The 27393-nt window shown below is 35.7% G+C and overlaps 1 protein-coding gene across 1 annotated transcript; it reads right to left on the bottom strand.

Moving 5' to 3' along the window:
• Positions 1 to 673: 673 nt before the first annotated feature.
• On the bottom strand, positions 674 to 17744 carry LOC136226170 (pentatricopeptide repeat-containing protein At5g04810, chloroplastic). Its single transcript, XM_066014502.1, has 10 exons — positions 16759 to 17744; positions 15943 to 16070; positions 15384 to 15524; positions 11021 to 11107; positions 10474 to 10627; positions 9306 to 9365; positions 5379 to 5807; positions 2237 to 2532; positions 1938 to 2067; positions 674 to 1395 (listed from the first exon to the last, which is right to left on the bottom strand). Exons 1-10 carry the CDS (start codon positions 17638 to 17640, stop codon positions 880 to 882), a joined length of 2823 nt encoding a protein of 940 aa, XP_065870574.1. The 5' UTR covers positions 17641 to 17744; the 3' UTR covers positions 674 to 879.
• Positions 17745 to 27393: the final 9649 nt, after the last annotated feature.

Raw genomic sequence — 27393 nt, 5'->3', positions numbered from 1 at the left:
GAGAAGGGGAAAGTGAGTTTGATACGGGAATAGTAACCAAATTTGAAGATATGCGGTGACATAAATATTACATATTAAAATATTAGTCAAATGTCATACTGACTACTCATAGGTAATAAGGATTTTTAGGTTAAAAAATGTAAAGTTCATTAATTTTTATGTTAAATTTTGAAAATTGGTGACAATTTTGTAAAAACAAGAAAAGTTCAATGGCCATATATGTAATTTACCCTTGATTTAACATCAAAAATCCCGAGATCTTTTATTCAGATACATTAAACCACTAATTATTTATTTTTTATCACACTAAATCCTTACTTATCAAAATAATCAATTATGGACATTTAATTCGATTTAAAATATGTTATTCACTCCATCTTTGTTGGAAATTATATTTTTTTACAGTTTGAAATAAAAAAAAATTACAGTTCCCTATAGTTACATTACATATATCAAAAACTACTTTAACACTATAAAAATATAAATTTCAAATGCAAATCTGTTAATCGAGTTTTCAAAACTGATTTTTTTAATCATTAAAAAATTAATGAGACCAAAATAAGATTAAAAAAAAAATCAAAAGCTAAAGGATCCTAGGACCGCAAATTCATAACCAGCTTAAAGTCTGTGTGAGAATCACTAAATCGATGGTTATGTCACGGCACATTAAATAGATTTACAAAATAGAATTTGTATTACTATCCGTAAATGTTGTACTATTTCAGACTGGTACAGGGTGGGGTACCAATTAACCCGAAAGATCAAGCCCTGATTTAACAAATATACATGAAAAATTAGCACCAGCTAGACTGAACGGAAATATTAAAACTATGACCCTAATCTTTTTTTGAGGAAACTATGATCCTATTCTAGTTCACTTCAAACCAACAATCTTTGGATATAATCAGCTCCTCCATCTTCATTGTCCTCATCATCACTTCCGTCAAGATCCAAAGCATTTTCATCATCATCATCACTGTACGATTCATTATTCGCATCAACATTATGTCGCATGTTCCAATCAGGAGGGAATGTTTTCTGCAAGGCTTCAGTAAGTTCACCGCCTGTTCTCTCAATCTTTCGTAAGCACTTTGACCAGTGAACAGCTGTCCCCATATCTACAATCAATCCAGATTCTATCATCTCTCTGCAGATACTAAGGATACCTGAGTACACGTATGCTTCTGCAACAGTAGCCCTCGATAGCAATGCTGTCATCAAGCAGTGATATACTGCTTTGTCAGGTTTTAATCCTGCTTTTTTCATCTCGTCGAAGCATCTCAATGCCTTTTCCGGAAGAGATGCACGTGCCCACCCATGTATCATTGTAGTATACGTTCTAACGTTTGGCTTTACTCCACAAGTTTCCATTTCCGCCATTGATCTTGTTGCTCTCTGAAAATGTCAATACAATTAAGAATTAGATTACTTAACATAGATACAACCCTCTAAGGAAAGGATTTACTGTTAACACAACTTCAAGCCCCAGTTTCAGGGAATAACAGACTACAAAATGGTGCTGTCTTGATCAACTTAATTTTTGAAAGGAAAGGAGTGCAATGGCCGAATTCTTCATGTCATTTTTCCCATAATGACATTTAGCAGTTTATATCATTTGGTTCCTACCTATTCGAATGCATCAACTTCCCCACGATTTAATGCCTCTTTTACAGGCAAGACAAAAATTAAAAGCATGAATCTTTAGTTGCAGGATACCTGGTTTTGCAAATGTGGCATTAAATAAGTACTTATTATGCTTTAATTCTACGAAAAAGGAAATGAAAAACCCAAACATATTGAGTGGAAGCAATTTAGGATGGATCTATTTGTATCTTTTTTCATGCTCCCTAATGACAAAAAGAATATTTGCATGTGACTTCTCAAAAGTGCTACGTACAGCCAGTATAAAAGCAGAGAAGCCATTGAAAAAGATATACCTGCATGTCCCCAGCCTTGCAACAAGCGTTAATGAAAGATGTGTAAGTGTGGATATCAGGTTTAACGCCTTCTTGATTCATTTGTTGCATAAGATCAGCAGCTTCCCAAACATCACCTCTTCTAGCCCATCTGCACAAGTAAATCAACCACTCAACAAACGTGGAAGGATCAAAATAATTTTGTTGAAGGTGTGCAACTAAATCACACTAGAGATAATGATTTCAACAAAAGTAATTATGGGATTGAATAACTAATTCAGAAAAATAATATAAAAAAAGGATAGTGAGAATGCACAAACCCATCAATCAATATGTTATAAACAAACGTGTTTCTTGGAATATTTTGAGCACTCATTTCTTTTGTTACTGCTAAAGCACTTTGCATTCTTCCCGACTTGCAACATGCCTTCAACAATGCCTCATATGTGTAAACATCAAGCTCCAGTCCTTCATCTCTAAGTTTAGTAAAATACTCAAAAGCTTTTCCAGTATCTCCCAGTGCTGCATAGCCATGCATGATGGTTGTGAATGTGTGCTCATTTGGACTTACACCAGCCAGTGACATCTCATCCAATATTTCAACAGCCTTCTCCATCTATACGAACAAGGAAAGTAGGATTAGAAATGAAAATTTTGAGTTGCAATTAAACGGCTTCTTAGACAAATGTAAAAAAAAAAAAAAAAAGTGTAACAGACCATGTAATACACTAGAATACATGGGATACCATATAAATTAAGAGACTACATTGATATATATTACTTGGGAACAATACACAGATATATATAAGTAGTAGCTCTTGATATTACTCCTACAGTCAAGGAGACATACTGACCCTACTAGCAGCCTAAGCATGCCCCAACAGCCCTTCAGCAGCCTTAGGCATGTTATTCATTAATTACATTGACTTATACTCTAACACTCCCCCTCAAGCTGAAGCATGGATTTTGCTTAGCTTGCTATACGTACTTATAATATAATCTTACGACAATACAACTCAAAACAAGAAACTCAAGATACTTTGGAATATAAAAACATAATTCGGGAGATGCAACCTAGAAGAACACATCGAACAGGAGAGACGCCAGAGGACATCAAACTTCGTAGGAAACAGACAAGCAAAACTCAGTCGAAGCAACACGTAAAAGGCTGCCAGCAACATAATTGCATAAAAGGAGATTCACCGGCAAACTAACCGGACAGACAGGTCAGAAACAGAGAGGCGACGGCAGCAGAAGAGGAACAGCGACAATCCGTTGAGGTGAAATTAGACTCTGCTCAAAAGCCAGGCAGAAATGCTGAAAGAAACAGCCCAAAATTACAAACCCACAAATTCTGCTCACAAGGCAGAAAACAAATTCTGGAATCTTAATCCAGAAACCCAAGAGAGAAGCCAAAACAAGGCTCTGATCCCATGTAAGGAGGACTTTTCTTACAGCGACGACGACACAGGGTGTCCGGAATGTGAGGAAACGCCGATCGGAAGTGGAGAGGATGAACCAGAGGGGTGGTGAGATAGAATGACGTCCCAACAGTGAGTATTCAAGAGACCGAAGCTCTTGACAGAAATGGAACCCTGGGAAATACTACCCAGAAAATATTGAACCCTGGGAAATACTACCCAGCAAATATTGAACCCTGGGAAATACTACCCAGCAAATATTGAACCCTGGGAAATACTACCCAGAAACTATTGAACCCTTGCAGAAACACAACTCAGAAAAAAGGATTCAGAAACCTTAGACCTTAGGCTCTGATACCATGTAACAGACCATGTAATACACTAGAATACATGGGATACCATGTAGATTAAGAGACTACATTGATATATATTACTTGGGAACAATACACAGATATATATAAGTAGTAGCTCCTGATATTACTCCTACAGTCAAGGAGACATACTGACCCTACTAGCAGCCTAAGCATGCCCCAACAGCCTTCAGCAGCCTTAGGCATGTTATTCATTAATTACATTGACTTATACTCTAACAAAAAGGCATTGCAAAAAACCAAAAACTCGTACCAAAATATATAAGATAAAATCTGTTTATATTTTAAATGACGAAAACATAAGAAAGAAAAAAAAAATCAAATAAACAAACAAAAAGGAAAGGAAGAATTAGAGGTCAACTTGGCTCCACAAGCAATTAAGTCAATCACACATCTGAAATTGTCTGCCGCATTTAAGAATCCACTATTTACCTTCCTGCAATTATTTTCCTTTTCTTCTCATCTTATAGTCTGCAGGGTGAGCAATGGGAATGTTTAAGTACTAAAGATTAATTTTGGCCTTAAAGTGGAAGGGAGAGACCGTTTGGCAGTTTAAAGTGATAAAAGAAAATAAACCCAGTTCAAAACTCTCCCGATTATGGTCCAACTCGATTCTTCAAAGGAGAAAAGTACTAACTGATTCCATATTTTTCTTTAATCGGTGTGTTGATTTTACCAAATGGATTATGCACGAGTTACAACTTGTGTTTATTTCTAAATTTCAGGGGCCATACAGCCCTCTCCCTCAAACTTATGGCTGAAATTGATAATTAATCCTTCAGTTATTGAACAAAATATTCACTTGTTGAAACTACTAGAGAAAACACTACTCCTTTCCAACCCTTAAGATAATTCAAATTTCCTTTTCATCTTCCAAGAGTATAATGCTATAATTTCCTGTTAACCCGCTATTTAGTATGCATTTTTATCAACAATGCATAAACAAGAATTATTACATTTTACTTTAAATTGTAAATTAACCACTAATCTTGCATTTTAAATAGGGTTTATTAGGAAATTAAAAACAAATTTTACCTTTAAATCATATTAACTAGATCGTCTTTAAACCATGGGAAAAATGAAAGTGAACTATCTTCGCAGGACAAAAGAAGTATTTAGCCTCTGCCAGTTTTTGAGGTACTTGTCAAAACTAACACTTTATTTTCATCACCCATCAATTCAAGCAAATTTAAGAAAACAATGCCATCCACGTTTATTGAGCCATGTCTCCATATCACCTAGTAGATAGCATCTTTACCTCCTCACTTATAACTAGAACTATGTTTTCACTTTTATCTCCTCGCTTATAACTAGAACTATTTCATTATGTCATGTGCCAATCAAACCATCCCTAAAATAGTTTGCATTTCACAAGCATATAAGCAAGTACAATGCTTTATATGTTAAAAGGTAATCTACATGACTGAAACTGAAAGAATAACAAAGAAGCGAAAGTCGCACTTGTATATGCCAAGCAGGTAGTACAGACTACAGAGGTGGTAAAACTCGTGTGGAAAATTTGGCATTTCTGCAACTTAATAGTTGCTTGGCCATGCAAAGTCAGCTGTATAGGAACACATAAATCATAACCTCGGCATGCATTATATACTTCTAATGGGAATATGGCACATTTTGTTTTTCCTCACATTTCTATATCATGCAGAAATTACCTTACGTTTCTCCACCAGTCCAAGAATCAAAGCATTGAAAGTGTGGACTGTTGGAATACATCCACTCCACCTCATCATATCAAAGACTTCCAGAGCCCTCCTCATTTCTCCAGCTCGTGCAAATCCATGTATAATGGGCATAAATGTACGTGTGGTAGGTCTATGTCTTTTGTTCTGCATTTCCTTCACCATACAGATGGCACGATCCATGTTTCCCATTCCACAGAAAGCTTTGACAATGTTATTGTAAAGTATCACGTCAGGCTTTAAGCCATCCTTGAGAACATCTTCAAAAATAGCAAATGCATTGGCCCAATCTTTTAATTTTAAGAATCCATTAATCAACATGGAGTAAGTCTTCATGTTGTGTTTGATACCAGCTGATTCCATCATTTTGCTAACTTCCAAGGCTTTTGAGACTTTACCAACCTAGAGAAGAGAACATGTGACTGTTATGAAGAGGTATTGAAAAGCCAAATAACTACTAAAGCATGGACATGTGGCAATTATGAAAAATGAACAGGAAAATTGCACAGCTACTTCACAAAATCTTTGTACATCAACATAACTACTTACACCTTGCAAAAGCAACAAATATGGAGTACTAAGAGAACGCTGAATAGAAATAACAATGCTATTCTCTAGATAAATAACTCCAATAACGATCTTACAAACATTCACTTTCAGCACTTCAAATTTGCAACACCCATGAACCAGCTTAAACTGGTTTTTAAAAAATATAATAATCGAAATTCCATCCAAATATCATGGTTCTCTTCCTCTGTCTCACACTGACACACACAAAAGATCAAACACAAATATTACTAATTTTAAATGAATTTCTTTCTTGAGAACAAGATAACATAATAAAGTTTAGAACAAGTATTTTTTTTTTGCAACATGGTATATTTTTATATAAAATTTTAAAACACTATTATTGGAATTGTTCAAATTAAAATTTCAAGTTAAATATACTTGCTGAAATAAGTGATTTTTGACTTAACTTAAATTTTTAAGTGGCGTTATCCAAAAAACTAAAAACCAATAAGCACTTAATATATTAATTTTAGGGATAAGGTATCAAAATAACCTCAAGGTTGCTGGGGAAGAGCTAATTTAGCCCCCACGTACAATACAATTTCAACCCCAACGTTTATCAAATGGCGTAATTAAAGACATCATTAACATAAACTGACACATCAGATGTTGGTGTGGTTAACCCCTCTACACCTAAACACCACGTCATAGGGCCACAAACATCAGATGTTGAGTTCTAGGTGTAGAGGGGTTAATGGCACCAACATCTGATGTATCAATTTCTGTTAGTGAGGTCTTTAATTGCGCCATTTGATAAACGTTGAGACTGAAATTACACTGCTTTGTACGTGGGGGCTAAATTAGCTCTTCCCCAAAAACCTTGAGGCTATTCCGGTACATTATCCCTTAATTTTAAGTGCTTAATGGCATTATGAAACAGCTCCCAAGTCTTTTAAATTTAAGTCTGAGTAGGTGAATTCCTCTTACTACTTGCATAAGTTTATGTTTGATTTTCCCTGCATTTGCACCTTGTAAAGTCTATACATCTCCAAGAAAATGAGCATCTTTTCCCTTCAATTCTCTTTGTCCACCCTTCCCTAGGAATCGCCAATGAGACCCATATCTATTTCATAAAAAATATGATTGAGGGAATGAGGGGAAACATGGTTTTTGGCTTAGCTGGTGGGAGGCATATCTTGGGGAAATTAGAAACAAACAAGGAGAGCAAAAGAAAAACAATGATAAGAGATATAAACAAAAGAGGAGAAACTTCTGCTCCCACAGTGTGGTGTCCCTTTTCCAACTAGAAGCCGAGACCCAAATTCTAGTTTTCCCAAAAGCTGCCTCTCACCAGCTAAACCCTATAACCAACAGCTCTCTCTTTCTCTCCCTCTCCAACTCTAATTCCTTACAGTTGGAATCAGCTATATGGATCTCCCTTGTACAATCAGCAACAGGCACAAACTATCAAGGAAACACAATCATCCATAGCATTACTTTAAAAGAGAAATTATAATAAAACAGAGAGAGAGAGAGAGAGAGATGATGATGAAGGCGTGCGGAAAGGTTGCAGAACAAGATAGGCTGTATTATGCTTGAAAAAGAAAGAGCAAAGAGCTCTAGTAGAGTGTAAGAACCTAAAAAGTACAAGATAGTCATGGGATATGAATCCAACTAAAACAACAAGTTAGAAGAACTGCAATTTAAAAGGTGAAGTACCTGGTCGAGTGAACCATAGTTGCAGAATTTATCTCCAATATGAATGTAAATATTGAAGAGATAAGAAAGTGGGGAATTTTTACAAATTGTTTGTTAATGATTTAAATATTGATTTCAAATTTGATGCCATAAAGTAATTGAAAAGCAGTAACTTCAAAACAAATAAAAATCCTAAGGGCAAGGGCCTATTTGTTATTCCCTTGCACTTCGAAAGCAGAGCAGCGAAAGTGAAAAAAGCTTGTGCCTTAGTGAGGGCGACACATTGATGAAATGCTAAGAAGGACTAGAATCTTTCCCATTAGGCTCTAGTGCTATATTTCAACTACACTGATTGAACATAGATTTTGGGTTGCGGAAATATTTTAATGCTTTCATAAAGGAGGTAAGATGTTTGTTTTCACAAATATAAAATACCATGTAAATAGAAGGAAATACATGGGATACCATGAAACCTGAAAGCCTACATGAATATATTTCAACATAGCAGCCCTTCTAGCCACCCTATAGTTGCCAAGCATGCTATACATTTATTACACTGCCCCTCAAGTTGGAGCATAGATATTAATCATGCCCAACTTGCTACAGATTTGGGTAACAACTTGCATGTCTCGTCCTATCGAAGTTCCTCTCCGGCAATGACGGTTGTTTTGCCGGCAACTGATAGTCTGACTGTTTTGCTGGAACTGAACAGTGGAGGTAGAAACTCAATATGCTCAAGCATAGTCTCTAAACAATATCACTCAAAGAAAATCGAGGCTCTTTAGGATATAAAATGTAATCTGGGAAACGCAACTTAGAAAAACAAAACAAACAGGCAGATAGGAGACAGAGAGACAATAGCAGAACAACAAGTCTCACTGAAAACAGAGAAGCATAACCGAGTTGAAGCAATGCGCAACAGGCTACTAGAAACGTCAACACAAAGGAGTTGCAACAGGCTACTAGCTACGTCAACACAAAGAAGGAGATTCACTGAAAACTAACCAGACCGATAGAGAGAGGAGAGAGAGAGGCGACGCCAGTTGACAGCGTCGGAAACGGCGTCCCATGCACCCTTATGCGCTAATGCGTGGGCAATGCTCCAATGACAAAGACAATACGTGTGATTCATGAGCTGCAAGGCCGGCAACCGGACTTTCCAGAACGGCTAATCGACGGCAGGGGAAGCTTCTGGGAGGAGCGGTGAGGCGAACTGAAGCTTGGAACCCTAGGTTCAAAAGGTCTGCTCACAAGGGCAGACAGTAAAGCCGAAAGAAACAAGCCTAAAATCTCAAACCCATAAAGTCTATGCTCACAAGGGCAGCTCTGATACCATGTAAAATATCATGTAAATAGAAAGAAATACATGGATACCATATAATCTGAAAGACTACATGAATATATTCAACTTAAGAAGAATAAACATATTACAAGGTTTTCCCTAAATTACACCTACAATTAAGGAAACATAGCAGCCCTACTAGCCATCCTATAGCTGTCTTGTAGCAGCCTAGAGTTCCCAAGCATGCTATATATTTATTACAACAATAAAACACTTGGTTCTCATTTTCTTTCACAAGTAGCTTGCTTAGTAAAGAGAAAATCACCCAAGTTCACAATCAACAGGCTATAAAACCTTTTGAGAAAGAAATAAAATGCAAGCCAAGAATACAAAAATCATGAAAGTTTTACCTTAGTGTACAAATTGATGAGACATCCATAACTGATAACTGAGGGTATGAATCCACATTCCTACAGCATATAAAACAATTAATGTGAAACATAGTTACTAAGTCGAGATACTAGAATACTTGCTTTACATTAGTTATATGCTACTAAGAGCTTCACTCCTCATTCTTAGACATTCATCTCGAACAATCATAATATTTCTTGATGTATTCCATTTTCAGATTAATTAGCAGACACCATGAGGAACAGAGGGAAAGTGTGGACGAAGAAGTTTAGATTGAGATCCTCTGCCCAGGCTAGCTCTCTTCTATAGAACAAAGAAGAGACAATACCCAACTAGAGCAAGTAAATTTATAATTTATCTTTACTTCCACGTTGAATTTCTATATGTTTTCATTACAATAAAAATTCACAGCATAAGATGTAAAAGATACAAAACATGCACTTGTATATAAAATTTTACAAAATTAAGGACTGACGTCTTTGGCAACTATACAAACTCAAGCGGAGGCTAAAATGTAAACCTTTCAACAATTTAACCAAGAGCATGACCAATGAGGCAGTTGCATAAATTGCATGAGTATCAAATTTGATATAAGCCCAGAACTGCTCAAGAACTCAGTATACCAGTTTTGGACTACTACCCTGATAATCATACAACCTTTTCAAGAACAAAATAAGGAAAGGAAACATAAAGAGAAAAAACACATTGAAGACAACTTCTGGCAAACAGCACTGAGGAAAGAACAACGTAAAACCAAGATTGGGCAGATGGTGACAGAAAATCTCAAAAATACTAACTTGTACTCCATACAAGAGGAAGAATTTAAAGGTTTAAACACCTAACAACCTGCACTATGAGGCAAGCAGTTTAATATGCAAAGTGAGGTCTAGCATAACATTCCAAACAGAACGGGAAACAATAGCAAGTTTTATAATTATGCTTGATCTTGTTAGTGAATTAAATCCTTCCACCAGCACAAATTTTGATTTCATATTGCTGGTTGTATCGCGATTTTTTGCATTAATACAACTTAGGAAAGTGGAAAGAAAGGCTAAAAATCAAGGGGATAAAAAAAAAAAAGTAGAAGCATGCTTACATCAACATGAAAATTAGCCCAGAAACAAATTAGATAAACAAAAATGAACTTTATCAAATCAGATTTTTCACCTTAAGTCTTTCAAATACAGTCAGACATTTTTCTTCATTCAAAACCATGGTGTAACCATCCATCATAGAGTGGTAGATGTCAATAGGAGCTTCTATGCCCTCTTCTTCCATCTCCCTTACCAAAGCTTCAGCTTGATCCATATTACATGTTTGGCTGTAATTCAAAAATAAAAGATGAAGTTAAAAAGAAGAACCTCATGATAACAGATATTTATTGGATATGCAAAACAATAGGTGATCTGTAAAGCAGGGTAATATTTTACTTGCTATCTAGTTCTGCAAGTACCCTCCATGGATCCACTAAGTGATTATTACCCAAGCCCGAAACATCTTTACAGTGTGCTTCCCCTTTAAGCATAATTCACCAGACAGTTCTTCTGGAAACTGTTTAAACCTTGGACATGTTACTTAAAGAGGGAAGCCTCTCTCAGCCCACCCAAACCCCCCAATTCAATAACACCCAAACTGCAAATGCACGTATCAGTGTATATACTGAATTGTGAAAGGAAAATGGTTCTAAGCTTGAATTCCAGCTCCGAATACTGACCAATGAGCATAAATCATGTTCCCATATATGATTGCGTTCATATGCGTATGTCTCTCTTTGGCCTCCTTAAACCAGTGATCTGCAGCACTTCAACAACATGAAATGGTATTAGCTCACAGAGGAACCCAATGATCATAACAAATACTATTCGGTTCACTGAAAAAACAATCAAATTATCAGTGTGTGCTTAAGAATTCTCATTATGCGATTGTACAAGGCCTTTGACAAGAGATATATCCAGGCACAAAAATGTAGCAGAGAAATGCGAAGTAACATTTTGCTTCGGTCAAAATTATGGCAGACACCTTTTCTTTTTCGTTTCTGTAAAGTGATTCTAGCTTGACTTCGAATTTTGTTACAAGATTTTGGCATATGCATGCTCTACTGGATTGAACTCACAAACATTTCCTTGTTATTGCATTTTTTTGTTTCACTTTTACCTAAGTAATAGGCTTCATTAATATTTCTTACAAGGATTCCAACTAGATTGCGAACTCTGTCCATCTCTGGTGACAGCCATAATTTCATTTTATTTTTTGGTTGAACTAGAACAGCCAAAGCACAGGTTTATTCATCAATCACCTCTGGAGGGCGTAGAACTCCATTTAAATAATTGAAAACTCATGTTTACAACAGATCACAATACCTCCTGCTGAACAGAGGCAAAAGGATAAAAGATGCCCCTTTTCATCATATTTATAGAAGGGCACCAGTTGTAGTCTCTCTCTCTCTCTCTCTCTCTGTGAGACACTATAACTCTTTCTTTCTATACCTTCTGAAATAGAGAAAGTGAAGCATGTTTTTGCCATCTATCCTTCGGAGAAAACACAAGCTTCTCTCATTAAAGGGAAAAAAAAGCAGGAAAAAGAATATGAATGGAACTTGTAATGATTGAGAAAACCCAGAAGGGAATACAAATAAGAAAGAAATGCGGCTTGGATCAGTTACCTTATGTATCTAGGATTTGGAAGGTTTGCAGCAAAAACGGGGAAGGGTGTCACATACAGACGTAAAAGTAAGAAGTTAGGGGACTAATTGGGAGAATATCCACTAGCTTTAAAGTTATCAGTTATTTCCTATTTTGTTATTTGCTTTATTATGTATTATTATTTCCCTAAAGGCTAGATGTTCTAGTATTTTGGATTGTGGTGAGTTTGTTAGTGCCAGCTATAAGGTAGTACATTTATGGTGTAACTGTTTTAGTCCTTACTCTATTTAGAGAAGGAATTTCTGTCTAGCAGATCATCCACAAAGTAATGAAATCATCTTCTTCTCCAATATTCTCTCATCTCTCATCTCTATCTCTTCTATTCTTTCTATTTCTGACGCCAGAACTGTAGTTCTGACAAAGGGACATGTAGAGTGCAAAGATAGCAAGAGTTAGATATTTGTTCAGACTTATATAGGGGCAGTAGCTGGGAGGAAATTAGTTTTTGCTATTCTGCGAGTCTGTTTTGGCCCTTGTTTGGTGTGAGAGATTTTAATATAAAAAGATATTATTGGGCCTTATGTATTAGGTTAAGCTTTTGGTTCAAGTGGTTCCTTGACATGGTGTCAGAGCTTCTTAGATCAAATGATCAAGGGTTCGAATCCTGGCAACTTCATTTGTTGATTAAATTTTAACACATGATAAGACGGGCCTGTGTTGTATACCCTATTAATGTGTTCATGTATGGGGGTGTGTCAGAGATTAATATAAAAAGCTATTATTGGCCTTAACTATCAGCTTAAGCTTCTGGTTGAAGTGGTTCCTTAACATTTGGGGAACATAAAATATATCCTTGAGTTATCCTTTTCTTTTGAGTTTCTGTTTTCCCTACTCCAATTACTGATTTGTATATGAATATGTCAGTAGAAAATTCCTGACGTAGAATAGAGCTCAGATAAATTTAGAAGAAAGAAAGTAGAGAAGAAGAAGTTAGGTAGAGAGAGAGAACAGAGAGTTTGGAGAAAGAAGACAAATTCTTTATAATTCTCAAGATGATCCTCATAGTACAATAGTATGACCTTATAAGCAGCTATTGCTTAACAGTTAAAAAAGGGAAAAGGACAGCTGGCCTAAGCGACAAAATAACTAAAACCCAAAATACAATAATGGAAATAACAGAAAGAAAGAGTGTAAAGCTTAAAAGGGTGAAATAGTAACCCCAACTATTTCTTTCGCCTGCTGTATGTAACAGAATATTGGAGTAGCTCATCAATAAAATCTCAGTTCTCTCCATTCTTGTTCTTCATCTGTTCACTTCCATTCCAGATACCCAGACAACATCCAAAGGACTAGCAGATCTAACGCATAACCAATATAGAGTTGATGTAATTTTCTGAACCCAGTGAAATGTTTTGTCACTTCAGGTTCATCGTATAGGAGGAAAATTGCAGAACAACCTAATTTGCTGGCTCTTACTCCCTCCATTTCAAAATAATTGTCACATTTGACCAAATTTTCTTATTTCATGTTATTTGTCAAGTTCAGTTTTCAAGGCAATTTTTTTCCTATTTTAACCCTTATTAATAATGAGTTTGACACTAATTACTTCATCCTTGTCTTAATTAATGCGTGAAGGGTATTTTAATCTATTTCTATAAATTTAATGCAAATCAATCATTTCCTTGGTATGTGCAATTTGGTCAAATGTGACAATTATTTTGAACTGGAGGGAGTAGTATTTAAGAAGCCACTAACAATGCTACTTAACTTTCAATACAGTAAATGACAAGAATATACCATAGAAGGATTGATAGAATTCTAACTGGGTTAATAATCTTTTACTTATTCCTACTTGTGCATCAGTACAGATTCTTTCTTTACAGATAGCTTTTCCATATTCACTTATCAGCTGTATTTGCTCAATTTCGAATGGGACAAGGAGAGTCAGCTAGTACATTGATGGAAATCTTATTGGAGATCAGTATGCACAGCATGAGAGAGGGGTATGAGCTGTGAGATAGTATTGTGATAAAATGAGGAAAGAATGACAATCTAGAAAGTAGAACGTATAAAAACAGAAGACCCTATCAAAATTCAGATACTCTACTGAATTTGGTGAATATTTACTACCTAATCATGACAGAAAGTATTATATAAATATACTGTTCTTTCAAAGTTACATGACTCAATTGGACAAAAGTGTTCTAAATAGAATTTAAAACTATGAAGCACGGACACTTCCCCGGGGTCGCCATGGCCGAGTCGGACTCGCCGGATTCAGGGACACGGCGGCGACATGGCCGGAGCATCGGACACGGGGGACACGGCGAATTTTTACTTACTGCTAATACACGATGCGATTTAGGTCTTCTTCTCTCCTGCAATTGTCGATTTGCTTTGTCTTCATCATCTGCAATTGCGATTCCTTTTGAAATCAATTCCTTCTCCTCCAGTTTCTTTTGAATTCGACTTCTTCTCTTCCTGTTTCTTTTGGTTCCAATTTCTTCTCCTCTTGTTTCTTTTGCTTCCGATTTCTTCTCTTTCAATTTCTTTTTTAGGGATACCGATTTCTTTTTAGGGGATTCTGATTTCTTCTGTTTCAATAACTATTTTGGGGATTCTGATGAATTAATGACTTATCTTAGTATTTAGTATGGATGTTTTTTTTATGGATTAGAGAATGACTTATTTGTGATTTAGTAAGTTTTTTATATATTTTTATATCTAATATATATATAATTAATTATATAAAATTCGCTGTGTCCCCGCCGCACCCATGTCTCATATTTTCTAAAAATGTCGTTTGCCGTGTCCGCACCTGTGTCCGTGCTTCATAGATTTAAAATGATATGGCTAGCAATCACTACTGAAATTCTGACACACATGGCTACCAAATACCAATACTTTTAAGATAACAAGAAATGAGCATTCAAATGTCCACATTTGATATTGTTCCAGACCACTGATCGGCAATTAGTTAGACACTTCGACTCATTCACCTAAAAATTGTACATAAAGAAATCTTATAATTTACTAATCACCCACTGCAGCAATTTTTGTCTGGTCAATCAAAAATAACACACCAGAAAATTTCTTTTTGGACATCATCCCCTAAATAATAATTCAAGAGATCTTTTTATTAACAAATTTAGAAATTTGCATTTCCAAGAAAAAAAAAACAGAATATTGTATTTCAAGGGATGCAACTTCTGGTCAAGGTTTTGTAAAGGTGAAATGCATATAAATGTCAAATTTTAAGGTTTAAAGAACTCAATTTACATATCAAGGATAACCAAATCAGAAGCTGGCAAAAATACCAAAAGGAAATGAGTAAAGTACCATAGGCAGAGAGTACTAATGCAACTTCAGAAGATACTTCCCAAAAGAAAATTAATGAAACAAATACATTCTAAAACATAGTATCTGTTTACTTACTCTGCATCTCCGGTTTTGGCAAATCCACCTACAATTATGCTATAAGTCACCAAACTCAAATCAACGCGCTCTTCTTTCATTTTTCTAACACAAGATAATGCTTCTTCCATGTCTCTTCCAACTGCATAAGCGTGAATAAGGCTGCATGAAATGAATTACCTTAATGTCGAGAGATAGCCAAGCTGAAGAAAATAGCACCTAAAACTAAAACAATCTTATGCCTAATCCAACAAATTGCAAAATGCTCCCAAATACAACGCCAAATCAGAACTGAAGTGGACTAAATGAACAAACAAATAGTAAATGGCTAAATGCAACTTTGTAATTCATAAAACTTTCAAAATTCAAAATTTTTGCATGAAGAGTGCTTGCCTTTACTTTGGCTAAAACACTTTTAGCAGGATCTACGCCCAGAACATAATCTACAAGTGAACATAAACACATTCACACAACTTGGACAGCTAGGTGGGAGCTTAACGGCCGAATAAACTTAGTAATAAGCTGGTAACTAGTAAATCAGACAGAAACTAGATTGATGAATGATATATCAAAAACTTACCTAGTATAAACATGTGATGTTGGCTCTATTCCCCTTGCACGCATGCTCTCAAAAGTTAGACGTGCTCGATGCATATCTCCTCGTCTTGCATAATAGCTCACCATTAACCCGTATTCCCTTCTTGAAGGCTAAACATTGAAGTAATAAAAATAATAATGTGAAAGACAACAAAAAGAAAGGACAAAATACTAGTACAAGACTGACTCAATAAAAGCAATTAGAGCTTTCATAGAACTTAAAATGCATCAAATGCTCATGCAAGTCAACCTTCTTAGAAATAATTACTTTTTGGAAGATTGGCTAATTTCTTAGAGGAGTAGGTTAATGAAAGTATTTGCGACATAAAGCAGAAATACATGTATTGGCACAAAAAAAAATTCTAAACAGAATACATGTGTAAAATCAAATTTAAAATGGTACATTTCTAACCAAGCCAAAATCATCATATTGAATATCATATTATTAAAAGGTTAACCAACGGTATACCAACTGTGTGTAGCTCAACTGGTACATCTCCACAAAGTGGAGGTGGGAGGTATTGGGTTCAAATCCCAACCAATGCTATCAGTAGCAGAAGACTATTTCAAAATATAACATGTAAAGCAAGTTTCATACTTCCTTAAAATCCTAGCAATACCATTTTTTCTCCTCGCACTTATATTCCTATTCTCTCTCTTCATTGTTTCTGTTGTTACACAGTTTCGGCATACAACACAAAAACTCCGAATCAATAATAGAAAATACTAACAAATACAGCAATCAACAATTATGCTCTACACATTTCATCTATTAAAAATGATAAAAGAAAACAGTTACCTTCTTAACCCTCTCGAAAGCCGTAACAACGGCCTGCCAATTCTCTGGCTGAGTCTCCAAAACTCTCCGAAATGCTTTTCTCAGCCCATCTCTTTCTTCGTGCCACCCAGACCTATAATTTTCCCCACTTTCTCCTTCCACCCACCGCTTCCTTTCCTCAGCTTTAGATTTCAATCTTCTCCCATCGTCCAATTTAACAGTAAGAATCCTTCCATGGAACTCCATTCCATCAAACTCCACAGCTTTCATGGCAGACTTTTCTGCTGTTGGACCATCGTAAATTATAAAACCAAAACCAGCATTTCTTTCGGTTTCGTTGTGGCCTTTGATTAAGATAATGTTTTGTATGAACCCGAACTGACGAAAAAACTCGGAAATTTCGTGCTTCTTAATCCAGCTTGGTAGATTTCCAATAAAAATCTTCCCTTCTTGGCAGAATTCAGGAGCTTGGGATGCATTTTCTTGTGTTTTCTTCTCTTTCATATGATTTTGTTTGATTATGGTTTCTGGCAGAGGAGAGGCAACAGGTGGAGGGGGAGGGGGAGGGGGAGGAGGAGGAGGAGTGAGTTTGCTTGATAGACGAAGTTTGGAGGAGAGAGAATGATGGTGTGTAGGTGGGGGAGAGGAGACATTGGAAGAAGGATTATGAAGGATTTTGAATGGGTTAGTGGGGGTTTTGCGAGTGGGGATTGGAGTGGTGGAAGGAGTAGTGGGAGATTTAAGGGATTTGGGACGACGGACAGAAGAATTGATAGAATCTGGCGGTGGTTCAAGGGAAGAAGAGATGGAGGAGGCAGTGGCGTAGTACTTCCTGGTGCAGGGTGAGGGCAGCGCGTAGAAGCCAGGGGAATGTGGAGAGATGGAAACGGCAAAAATATCCATTATCGTTAACCGTTTTAAGCTTCACTCTCTCCTATATAATTCAATCTTCGGACAATGCCCCAAAGGGCAACCATGGACATTTTTTAATATCTTCAACTATGAGAAATTTTTGTTTGTTTGTTTTTGATATACTGTATATAGGAAACTTGACCCCCAAAAAAACTGTTCGGTACCTTAATTTTATAAAGTGTCTCGTAATTCTCATAAATTAAAGTATTCTGCCTAATACAACTTGAAACAAAAAAAAAAAAAAAATTAAATTCATCTCCAATGATTTATGATTAGAAATATATCAACTTCATCTAGCAAGATCATGAAGAATTTTGTATTGTTTAGATCCTGATTTTCATAAGTAAAACTCCGTGCTCCAAAGAAAATATCTTCTTGGATAGTTTAAGTAATTGTGTTTATATACCCATTATCAATACCACTTACGGCATCAATTAGAAATGACTTAAAAGAAGGGATAAGGTGCAAATTTGCCCCTAACGTTTTTAGGGAGGATCAGATTTACCCCTTAAGTATGAAATAGCAAAATTTTAGGTCTATAGTTTTTCTAAAGGTGCAATTTTAGGCCTGTTGGATGGAAAACCTTAACGCTGTTAAAAAATTGTATGCCAAATTTATATTCGGGATTGTCACCTGGAATTACACTCATCCTTCCATCTTCTTCCCTGTAATCGTGATTCACCGGATTCGTCTCCTTCTTAATTGCGATTTTGAATATGCTCTCTTTCATCTTCTTCCGTCCAGTCACGATTATGCTCTTCTTCTTCCCTTCAATTGCGATTTTGATTCTGCTCTCATCTTCTTCTCCTTCTTAGCAGAGCAAAATCGTGACTGAACGGAAGAAGATGAAAGAGAGCATATTCAAAATCGTAATTAAAGGAGAAGAATCTGGTGAATCACGATTACGGGGAAGAAGATGGAAGGATGGGTGTAATTCCACGTGACAATCCCAAATATAAATTTCTGACATGGCATACAATTTTTAACAGTGTTAAAGTTTTCCATCCAACAGGCCTAAAATTGCACCTTTATAAAAACCATAGACCTAAAATTTTGCTATTTCATACTTAAGGGGTAAATCTGATCCTCCCTAAAAACGTTAGGGGCAACCTTATCCCCTTAAAAGAATAGCTAAGAGCAACTTAGTTGTCACCATTTGGACCAATTTGTAATTTGGAGAGAGCCTCTAACCACTAGAGGGAGTATTGAGAGAGTCGCTGGAAGCAAGAAACTCGCTATCTGGAAAAATTTGCAAAATATTTAAGCTGCCATAAATTAAAGAAGAGAAAGAACAAGCTCTTGTGTGATTGGTTCTCAAGAGTGTGTGCATTCCACCTTCTTCAATTGGAGAGTGTGTCCCTAAAATCCAAATGAATGATAAAAAAAAAAAGTGGGTCTACTTCTCTAATTTTACATCTATATTTAATATAAAAAAAGAAAACTGATACAATAAAATAAAATGAAAATGCATAAAATCTATCAAATACTTTTAAATTTATATATACATGTTTATTATTTCAAACGAAAGCATTATTTTTTTTTTATGTTATCTCTCATTTTATTTAAAGTTTCATATAACCTATTGTTCTTTTAATTTTTTTTTTAATTTTCAATCTATTTTTTTCAATTAAATATTTATGTATTATTAATTATATTATTAATATAAAATAGTTTATTTAATTAAAATAAAATAAAAATATTATATGATGTGTGAGACCTATTAAATAGTGTGATTGTGACTAACCACTAGAGTGAATTTTTGAAGAGAGTTGTTTTGTGGAAAGAGTTGTTAGAAATGGTGATGTGGAATGGTTGGAGGGTGTGCAACCGTCCAAACATTAGAGTTGCTCTAATAACTTTACATATAAAACCGATCGAATGGTTCCAATTGAGCATGCTCCACTCATCCCACATAAAGAAGTCAGTCGAACTACATACATTCCTTGAAATTAACAAGACCGTTCGGTTGGATGCTGCCAGCATTTCATAATACATCCATCATACTCACCCACCTAACCCTTTGTTCCTTGACTCCTAGCCTTTTTAATAATTTGGAAGAATAAAATTTGAAGCAACTCACTCTTTTCCAACTAAATCTGGATATGACACTACAACAAATCACCATTTGCACCACGAATCATGTCACAAAAAATTAAAATTTATAGCATATTTTCATTTAGTCACGGAAAAAACAGATCTACTACAAATTTATGATCTACTCCTATATTTATGTCACGAATAAATTTTTTTCGTGGTAAACATATACTTATGCCACAAATTTTTCCACCGTAATTTTTTTCACACCTAAATCTAATTATGTCACGATAATAATTTACTCGTGACATAAAATTACTGATGTTGTGGGTATTTATTTCGTTGCAAAATTATTACATGTTTTAAAATTAATTTATAATATATTAATTGACTCGTAGCCTTTGTTGTTGTTGTATGTGGCGAAAAAAATCACTACTCATCCAAATATTTAGGCGGCATACATTCCCACTGTTGGGGTTTAGTGTCCTATAGACAATTGTTCTAGGATACAAACTTAATATAAATGAAGTGTTCTTTATATCATTTGTTTTAATGAGATATATGTTTTATAACTATATAAAGGCAATCCCTTTTAAGCACTAAATAAAGTCTAATAAAAGGAAATCTGTAAGTTTATTTAAAGTGATCATAAAGTGTTCATACAAGCATGAAGTGAGACTAAACTTTATGATAAACTAATAAACTTAAAACCACCCCAAGTCAAGTGATATGCCCAGGATTGACATATCATTGTTCAGACTTGCATGTAACAATGTCTTCTGTCTGACAGAAAGCTGATCTCACAAGCTTCATATATATAGATATATGGACAGTTACGTGGATCCAATGAAAGAGAGTTCATTAGGATTGGGGATCCGATTTGAGATAACAGGATGGGTAGATTCATCCTTGTCACCTGTTCATCTCATTGGTATTAATAGGTATAACTAATCCTCAGACTCAAAGGAATGTTAATTGGTCATTCTGAATTACTGAATGTGAGACTTTGATCCTGTTGTAACACGATCCTTAACAGAGATGACTCTAGGTTTGTGAACAGCAAAGGTTGGGTGTCACAGGAGGTAATTTCAGGATAGTTATACATTGGATTGAGCATTTATCACTCCCGGTAAATGGGAGATACATCCAAGGATCGCTTGTGGAAGACTCGACTCTAAATCCTTGCAAGGTGATAGCTTAAGACTTGAAATACAGATTTCACTTAACCTATCTATTTGAGTTGACTCGACATGTACAAGTAAAACGAACGTCTCGCTATATGTGACTTGGCATCATCCATAGTCATAAGATTCAGTTCAAGGATGTAGTTGATAAAGGATCGAATTATACTGTAACTAATACGGAAAGGTTAACGACAGAATCAACCTGTCTTCTTATGGCTCTGGGGGAATGATTACGGACTTGTTAATCACATACTCTGTACATCATTCCGTTATGCAAAGATTAAATATAATTATTTGAAAATTAATTTAATAGTTGCATACGGCCAGAAGTAATAGGAACCTAATGGGTCACACATAAGACTTGGAACCTAAAAGAGAGATAAATGTTAATTAATTGATGGAAGCCCAATTGAGCCCAATAAGGCCCATGGACCATAAGGGGGGTCGAAATTCATGTATAATACATGAATGATTAATTTGATTTTAATCAATCCTAATTAGATTAGGATTATGAATTAAATTAATTAAAAGATAAATAAGTTAGGAGTTTTAATTAGATTATAATACTCATATTATTATCCAATAAGGTTATTATTATTATCCTTAATATATTAGATATATAATGAGATAATAATTAGGAATTCTATTCCGAATTGAATTCCTATTCAGTAACCTAATTCTATCTAACTAGGGATTAGATACAAGAGATTATAAATACCCCCTATATAGGAATTTCGGCCAACACACTAAAGGCTAACCCTAAGTGATTTTCGAAATCCATCCCTAAGAGCAAGAGAGAGAATTTCGACCCCCAGTTTGAGGACGAGATTTTCCACGGCTTCCTTCCGATCAACTGATTTCATCTATTTCTTTTATCCTTGATCTTATGTTGATTAATTAGAGGCAATCTATTTTGGTTGCTACTCAACGGTTGATTCTAACTTAATCTTCCTGTGTTTTTTATTTTGTGCTTGGGAACTCGGAGAAGAGTTGTGGGCACTTCATTAACAACGGTAGATTGATCATCAAAAGGTAATTCTTCTTATCCCTTTTTATATGAAATAACGATTAACGGATTCTAGGGTTAATGGAAATAGGTTAAAAAATTTATATTTCCGCTGCTATACCTTAGCCTAATTTCCAACACCCACCAAATAAAAAGTAAAACGATGAATGTAAAAAGAAAAAATAAAATTCCAAAAAATTACAAACTGAAAAACATTCACATCACTCTCTCTTTATTTTGCATCCAATTTCCTATTGCAGCCATCGTCGAAGTCGTTGGTCCCGATTGTATTGTGCCCGACCAAATTGTTTTGATTAATTAATTCTAAAGATAAATAAGTTTTAATTAATTGTTAATTAAAATAGATTATGCGTATGTTCCTAATTATTTTGGTTGATAATCATCATAACAAAAATCTATTAGTTTTATAGTTAGGTTGATAAAATCAGTTTTATTAATTCTAAAGATAAAACGGAAATCTATAGTAGTTTTTCCTATTTTCTGAAATCGTTTTAAAACCGTATTAAAACTGATATATGTATATTTAAAATTATTTAAAATAAATAAATAAATAAATACGACAGCGGCTCGGCTCGGGTCGCGTTTCAGCCGCCAGAGGGCTGCTGCCAAACGGCAGCGGCCCGACCCCGGGCCCCGGCCCGAAACCCACTTAATTTTAATTAGTTAAAATTAGTTTTAAATGTATTTTAAATATATATGTTTCGGAAATTGATAGTTTTCTGTTTTGATTATCGAATGAAAATTTGTTTAAAAGTTTGTTTTACCAATTTGTAAATCAAAATGTTAAATGAATTGAAATCAAAATAATTGGGACGTGCATAATTGACGTTTTGTATAGTTATATTAATCTAAGGATTAATATAAAGATACGAAACTATTAGAAGTAAAATTGGATGAAAGTTAATTTAATAAGTTAATGTGATTAACCTAAATATTACATAAAATAGTTATGTAATCAACCAATTAAATTTATTTAATTGAGTCTATGCATGTTTGGAGTTATGGACATATTTGGACCCTCTTTTAGTCTTTTGGTATTTTTGAAATAGGGTCTGCGAGTCCTACCTTTCTACTATCTATTGTAATTTCTCCTCTCATCTAATTCCCTTCAATTCAATTGAAGTTTTCTTTAGTAGTATAGAAATTAATATGTAATTTCAAGGCGCCATGGAGAAGACGGAGGACCTAAAGAGAAATATGTAATAGTTAGTATTTCCTTAGGTTTGCCCTTTTATTCCGTCTCTGGCTCGACGGAATAATTTAGATGATATGTCCATAACGCCAATGTATGTGAATGTATGTGTCTGATGTATGCTAAAGCAAATCAAGACTAAGTTAGATTATGAGACCTAAAATAAAATCCCTCATTAAAAAGTTAAGTAAATAAGCAAGTTATTAAAATCGATTGCCACTCCCTAATATTATAATTCAGCCGGCAGTACTGAGGGCCTTTGGGTTGTTGAGTAAACTCAAGCTCGGGGTCTTACGGTAACACCTGAATTATCGACAATCATTTTTCATGAATATGGGGTAATACTTAAATTAGATTATGATAATTGGATGAGTAAACTCATGTTGTCATAAACTAATGGGCAATATGGTTGGGATTAATATGAATAGCATATTAGTTACTAATGTGGTTAGTAACCCAATAACCTAGGAATCATATTAAGGATGTGATTGATTATATGAATCTACCTAATGAATGAGACTAGCTTGTTGAGTAAACTCAAGACGAAATCTCAGGAGTTAGGATCCTAGCTCACTAAAGGATTTATGAAATTCTTCGAATTAATATGGAGGGCTATTAATTTGGCAAAATAGTGGGAGCAATCTAAAATAAACTAAAAGGCCTATAATTTTAGATTGATATACTTTAAGCAAATGAAAGACATACGTTTACTCTTTCTCACTCTCAGGTTTAATTAAATACACTCTTAAAATCATGACTAAAACCAATCTGCAAAACATTCTTACCGATAACAAACTGAATGGTTCAAACTTCACCGACTGGTTTCGTAACCTCAAAATCGTTTTGAAGTTCGATAAAATAGGGTATGTACTTGATACATCGATACCCCCTCTCCCTGCTGATGATGCTCCTATTGAGGAAATTGATGCTTACCAGAAGCACAAGGCTGATGATGATCATGCCGGATGCATCATACTTGCATCGATGACACCAGAATTACAAAGGCAACATGAGGAAATGGATGCTTATTCCATCATCATGCACCTAAAGGAATTGTTTGGGAAACAGACCAGGTGCGAACGCTACGAGATATCCAAGTTGATATATCGTTGCAGGATGCAAGAGGGCACATCTGTCATGACACATTGTGTCAAGATGATTGGCTACATTACCAAACTTTCTAGTATTGGATTTGTGATGGATAACGAATTAAGCATAGACTTAATTCTTCAATCCCTCCCAGAGAGTTATTCACAGTTCATCATGAACTATCAGATGAATGACTTGCAAACCTCTCTTGAAGAGCTTGCAAATATGCTCAAGTCAGTTGAGCCCAATATGAAGAAAGACAAAGCCATACCGGCTCTTGTCATAGAGGGATCAAAAAAGAGGAAAGGGAATTCTCCCAATCCTAAATATCCCAAGAAAGGTAAGAAAGTCGTGCCCAACAAAACTAAGGGAAAGGAAGTGAAGAAGCCCAAAGGAGAGTGCCACTTCTGTGGTAAAGACGGGCATTGGAAGAGGAACTGCAAGGAGTACCTAGCCTCCCTCAAGAAGGGAAATGGCGGTGCTTCAACATATGGTATGTTTTATATTGAAATAAATACAGTTTCACAGTCTGAATCTTGGGTACTTGATACCGGATGTGGATCTCATATTTGTACAAATATGCAGGAGCTAAAACAGACTAAGGAACTAAAGAAAGGAAGCATAAACTTGCGAGTAGGAAATGGAGCAAGAGTTGCCGCCCTCGCAATTGGAGATTATGTTTTGAATTTGCCCTCTAGGCTTGTAATAGAATTAAGGAACTGTTTGTATGTTCCACAAATGTCTCGCAACATTATTTCTATTAGCCGTCTTGTTGACGACGGTTTTCATATTTCAATAAAAGACAAACATTGCGATTTTTATAAAGATTCGATCTTTTATTTTTCAGGAATATCACAAAATGGGATTTATGTGTTAGATGACAAAATTTCTGTTTTCGCAATTGATACCAAAAGACATAAGCTAGATAATTCAACTTACTTGTGGCATTGTCGTTTAGGCCATATAAACAAGAGACGCATGCTAAAGCTACATTCAGATGGGCTTATAGATCCAATCGATCCTGAATCATTGGAAACATGTGAATCATGTTTAAAAGGTAAAATGACAAAGACACCCTTTAGCAATAAAGGTGAGTGTGTATCCGACACTCTAGGACTTATTCATTTAGATGTATACGGTCCTATGTCAGTCCAAGCAAGAGGAGGATTCAGATTCTTCATAAGCTTCATAGATGACCATACCCGATATGGTTACATCTACTTGATGAAGCACAAATCAGAAGCTTTTGAGAAATTCAAATGCTTCAAGAATGAAGTAGAAAATCAATTAGGAAAGAAAATAAATACGCTTTGATCTGATCGAGGTGGCGAATATCTTTCAGATGATTTTCTGAATTATCTAACTGAATGTGGGATATGCTCACAATGGACACCTCCCTATACACCACAACATAATAGTGTGTCCGAGAGGAGAAACCGTACCCTATTAGATATGGTACGATCCATGATGAGCATGGCCTTTCTTCCAAAGACGTTCTGGGGCTATGTCTTAGAAACTGCCGTCTTCACCCTAAATCGAGTACCAACTAAATCCGCTAGTTCCACACCATATGAATTGTTTGTTGGTAGGAAACGCGTGTTTTCATTTATGAGAGTATGGGGTTGTTCATCCTTTGTCAAACGCATTGCGTCCGACAAACTAGATTCGAAATCTGATAAATGTTTCTTCATTGGATACCCTAAGGAAACTATGGGATATTACTTCTATCATCCAGATGATCAGAAAGTAATCGTATCCAAGCACGCAACCTTCTTAGAGAAAGAGTTTCTCGAAGAAACACAAAAGGGAAGCATGATTGAACTTGACGAAGTTCAAGAAGAAGAAACACCGACTGAAACAACAGAGGCGGTTGAGGTACCCGAAGGAGTCCCATTAGATGAGACTCCAGTGCCACCTATTCGTAGATCACAAAAAGTTCGTGAACTCCCAGTTAGATATGGTTTTCTAGTGGGAGATGATAATGAGGTTCCCGTGTTAGACGACGAACCCGAAAACTACGAAGAGGCTCTTACTAGTCCAGATTCTAAAGCATGGCTTGAGGCCATGGATTCTGAAATGGATTCCATGTATACTAACCAAGTGTGGACTTTGGTTGATCCACCCAAAGGGATAAAACCCATTGGGTGCAGGTGGATCTTCAAAAAGAAGACTGACGTGGATGGAAAGGTTAGCACCTACAAAGCTAGGTTAGTAGCGAAAGGATATCGTCAGAAGCAAGGAATTGATTATGACGAAACTTTCTCTCTTATGGCTATGTCCAAATCAATCAGAATCATGCTTGCTATTGCCGCTCACTACGATTATGAGATTTGGCAAATGGATGTGAAAACAGCTTTCCTAAACGGAAACCTGCTTGAGGATGTATATATGATGCAACCTGAAGGTTTCATATCAAAGGATGCAAATAAAGTTTGCAAACTTCAGAGATCCATTTATGGACTCAAGCAAGCATTGAGAAGCTGGAATAAGCGTTTTGACGAAACCATAAAACAATTTGGTTTCGAACAAAATTGTAAAGAAACTTGCATTTACAAGAAAGCAAGTGGGAGCTCTATAGCATTTCTCATACTATATGTGGACGATATATTATTAATGGGAAATGACATTGCTCTACTACAGTCGGTAAAAGTATGGTTATCTGGTAACTTCTCAATGAAAGACCTTGGTGAAGCAGCTTATATACTTGGTATAAAGATCTACAGAGATAGATCGAGAAGACTGTTTGGTCTTTCACAGGCTACATACATTGAAAAGGTGCTAAATCGGTTTAGCATGCTTGAATCGAAATGAGGTAACTTACCCATGCTACATGGAGTAAAGTTAAACAATCATCAATGTCCTAAAACCGATGATGACAAAAGATGCATGGCTGTAGTCCCATACACCAGCGCAATCGGTTCGATTATGTATGCTATGCTATGCACTAGACCTGACGTAGCGTTCGCGTTAAGTATAACGAGTCGTTACCAAGGAAATCCGGGAGACGGGCATTGGATTGCCGTCAAGAATATTCTTAAGTACTTGAGAAGAACTAAAGATATGTTCCTAGTGTACGGAGAAGGTGATCTGAAAATAGAAGGATTTTCAGACGCAAGTCATCTCACAGATGAGAATGATTTTAAATCCCAATCAGGATACCTGTTTATCTTGAATGGGGGTGCGGTCAGTTGGAAGAGTTCCAAGCAGGGAAGCGTAGC

Source organism: Euphorbia lathyris, chromosome 4 (assembly GCF_963576675.1).
Source record: "Euphorbia lathyris chromosome 4, ddEupLath1.1, whole genome shotgun sequence".
Taxonomy (NCBI): Eukaryota; Viridiplantae; Streptophyta; class Magnoliopsida; order Malpighiales; family Euphorbiaceae; genus Euphorbia; species Euphorbia lathyris.
The sequence above is the reverse complement of the archived record's forward strand: the minus strand, read 5'-3'. Positions and strand labels throughout refer to the sequence as shown.